The 2,623-nt window shown below is 37.7% G+C and overlaps 1 protein-coding gene across 1 annotated transcript; it reads left to right on the plus strand.

Annotated features, from left to right (window-relative positions):
* The first annotated feature begins 1,070 nt into the window (after window positions 1-1,070).
* Window positions 1,071-2,003, plus strand: Or8b101d (olfactory receptor family 8 subfamily B member 101D). The gene is given in 1 exon segment (NM_001000488.1): window positions 1,071-2,003. A coding segment is annotated over 1 exon segment (933 nt).
* The last annotated feature ends 620 nt before the right edge of the window (window positions 2,004-2,623 follow it).

Here is a 2,623-nt window from a genome sequence, read left to right on the forward strand (position 1 = left end):
ACCTACTCTCAAGTTTATGATCCACATATATGTGTACATACAAGAAGTTCTGAGTGAACTCAGGGGGTTAAAAATGGAAATGAACAAATGAATTAAAGGGTGAGTAGTGGTAAAAGGATGGGAGAGAATTTGAGGGAAAGACATCAGGGATAAACTTCATTATAACCCATTGTATACGTGTATAAAATTCACAAACAATAAAAGAAAATTGTATACCTCTAATAAGCCAATGTCATTACTATTGAACTAATTTGTAAGTTACATAGCAACAAAGCCTGATCTCTTGGGAAAACACTTGGCAAGCATAAGCCTTTCAATTTTTAATGAGGTCTTTAAGATGAAAAACTCTTAAAAGCCTCCTAGGTCAGTGTCAGATGGCTCTCATGACATCAGTAGTTGCTGTCTATTAACCTCTGTGATAGAAAAGGCATTCTGGTAAACATCTGCAGCAGAAATCATGATTGAGACTCATGGCTTCTTAGAACCTGGAGGAATGAGGACTCTAGATTCCCCGCTTCAAATTTAGTTCCCTCACCACCAAAGAGCCAAACCCAGGAACAACAGAATAGGTTTTGTTTCCTCTGAACTCTATACCTTTACAGTTCATCCATGGTATGTGCACTGGCCCTTCTGTGAGAGTATAGACTCAGTAAGGTCCCTTGCGCTGTTCTCATGAACAAAGGTAAGTGTTGAATTGGATGCATGAATTTCATTCCCTGAAACTAATTATGAGAGAGACCCAGTGAGTCTTTGATGTAGTTTGTCCCTTCTCTTTTGTGATTACCACTGAGCTTTAAGTAGAAGGTAGATTGTCAAGGTAGATGTAGAAATGAGATGCTACAGAGACAATAATAATCATTGCTTCCATGAAAATTATTCCCTACGAAATTGCCTTTCATATATTTATCTGCACATTAAGTTCCATAAAATGTGGGAGGCAAAGGAACAAAGAAGGGCGATCTTGAAGTTATCGTATTCTGGTTCTTAGTCTTTCTTTAATGTTATAGGCTGAAGAGGGTTGTGTTCAGGTTACAACTTTTACTGTTCTTGCAGATCCAACCTAAGGAAGAATGACTTTAGGAAATGTCTCTTCAGTGAAAGAATTTATCCTGCTGGGCCTCACACAGAAGCCGGAGCTCCAGCTGCCTCTCTTCTTCCTCTTCTTGGGAATCTATGTGGTCTCTGTGGTGGGGAACCTGGGCTTGATTGTTCTGATTGTTTTGAGTCCTCACCTGCACACCGCCATGTACTACTTTCTCTTCAACCTCTCCTTCACAGATCTCTGCTACTCCTCTGTCATAACCCCCAGAATGCTGGTGGGTTTTGTGAAGCAGAACATCATCTCTCATGCTGAGTGCATGATTCAGCTCTTTTTCTTTGCCTTCTTTATTATTGATGAATGCTATATTTTGACAGCGATGGCCTATGACAGATATGCTGCCATCTGTAAGCCCCTGCTTTACCAGGTCACCATGTCCCATCAGGTCTGCCACTTGATGATTGTGGCGGTGTATGTAATGGGGTTTGTTGGTGCCATGGCCCATACAGGTAGTGTTTTAAACATGACCTTCTGTGATGGCAACATCATCAATCACTATATGTGTGATGTACCACCTCTCAGGAAACTCTCCTGCACAAGCACCTCCAGCAATGAGCTGGTGGTTTTCATTTTTGTGGGTGTCAATGTAATAATACCTACATTGACTCTCTTTGTTTCTTACACCTTGATCCTTTCCAACATCCTCAGCATCCATTCTGCAGAAGGTCGCTCAAAAGCCTTCAGTACCTGTGGCTCCCATGTAGCAGCTGTTTCTCTTTTCTTCGGAGCTGTAGCCTTCATGTATTTTAAGCCTTCTAGTGCACCTGTAGATGAAGAGAAAATCTCTACCATTTTTTATACCATTGTGGGTCCAATGCTGAATCCTTTCATCTACAGTATAAGGAATAAGGATGTCCACATTGCACTGAGAAAAGTTTTGAAGAGAATTCTTTTACCTAAGTAGAATGTGTACTTTTTATGAATGTATTTGCTAAGAAATATGATGTTTACGACTAGTGAGAAGACCGGAGAAGTAGTTCATCGTTAGAACATTTGTTTACATTCCTATGGCTCTGAGTTTTCCCCAAAATTTTGTAAACTAATAATTTGAACAACTAAAAAAACAAATATTTCAAAACAATATTTTGAAAATAGTGTTGAATCAAAATTATTTGAAACTAAATTAATTATTGAGGAAATTTCAGAAGTGAAAACAGTGAATGATGATTAACCCATTTTTTAAGGAAGAGAGAATAGTTTACTGTAATTTTCCAAAATCATATTTATCTTTCTCAGTATTGAAGACTGAACAAGCATATTTGTGTATCTATCTATCAGTACAGTTTTCTCTATCCTTAGAAATCATGAAGATTTATCTAAAAACCACCAAATAATATTGTACTTAGAAATGTAAAAGTCAAGAATTTTTTTACCTGTATATATTTATTTTATTATTTTTTAGTCTGTGTGTGGGGGCGTCATATCCTGACCCTTTTTCATTCTTGGCAAGTATCTGTCCACATGGCTACATCATTTTTTATTGGATTTTTTAAACTTATATTTCAAATGTTATTCCCTTTCCTG

Source organism: Rattus norvegicus, chromosome 8 (assembly GCF_021556685.1).
Source record: "Rattus norvegicus strain SHRSP/BbbUtx chromosome 8, alternate assembly SHRSP_T2T, whole genome shotgun sequence".
NCBI classification, from domain to species: Eukaryota; Metazoa; Chordata; class Mammalia; order Rodentia; family Muridae; genus Rattus; species Rattus norvegicus.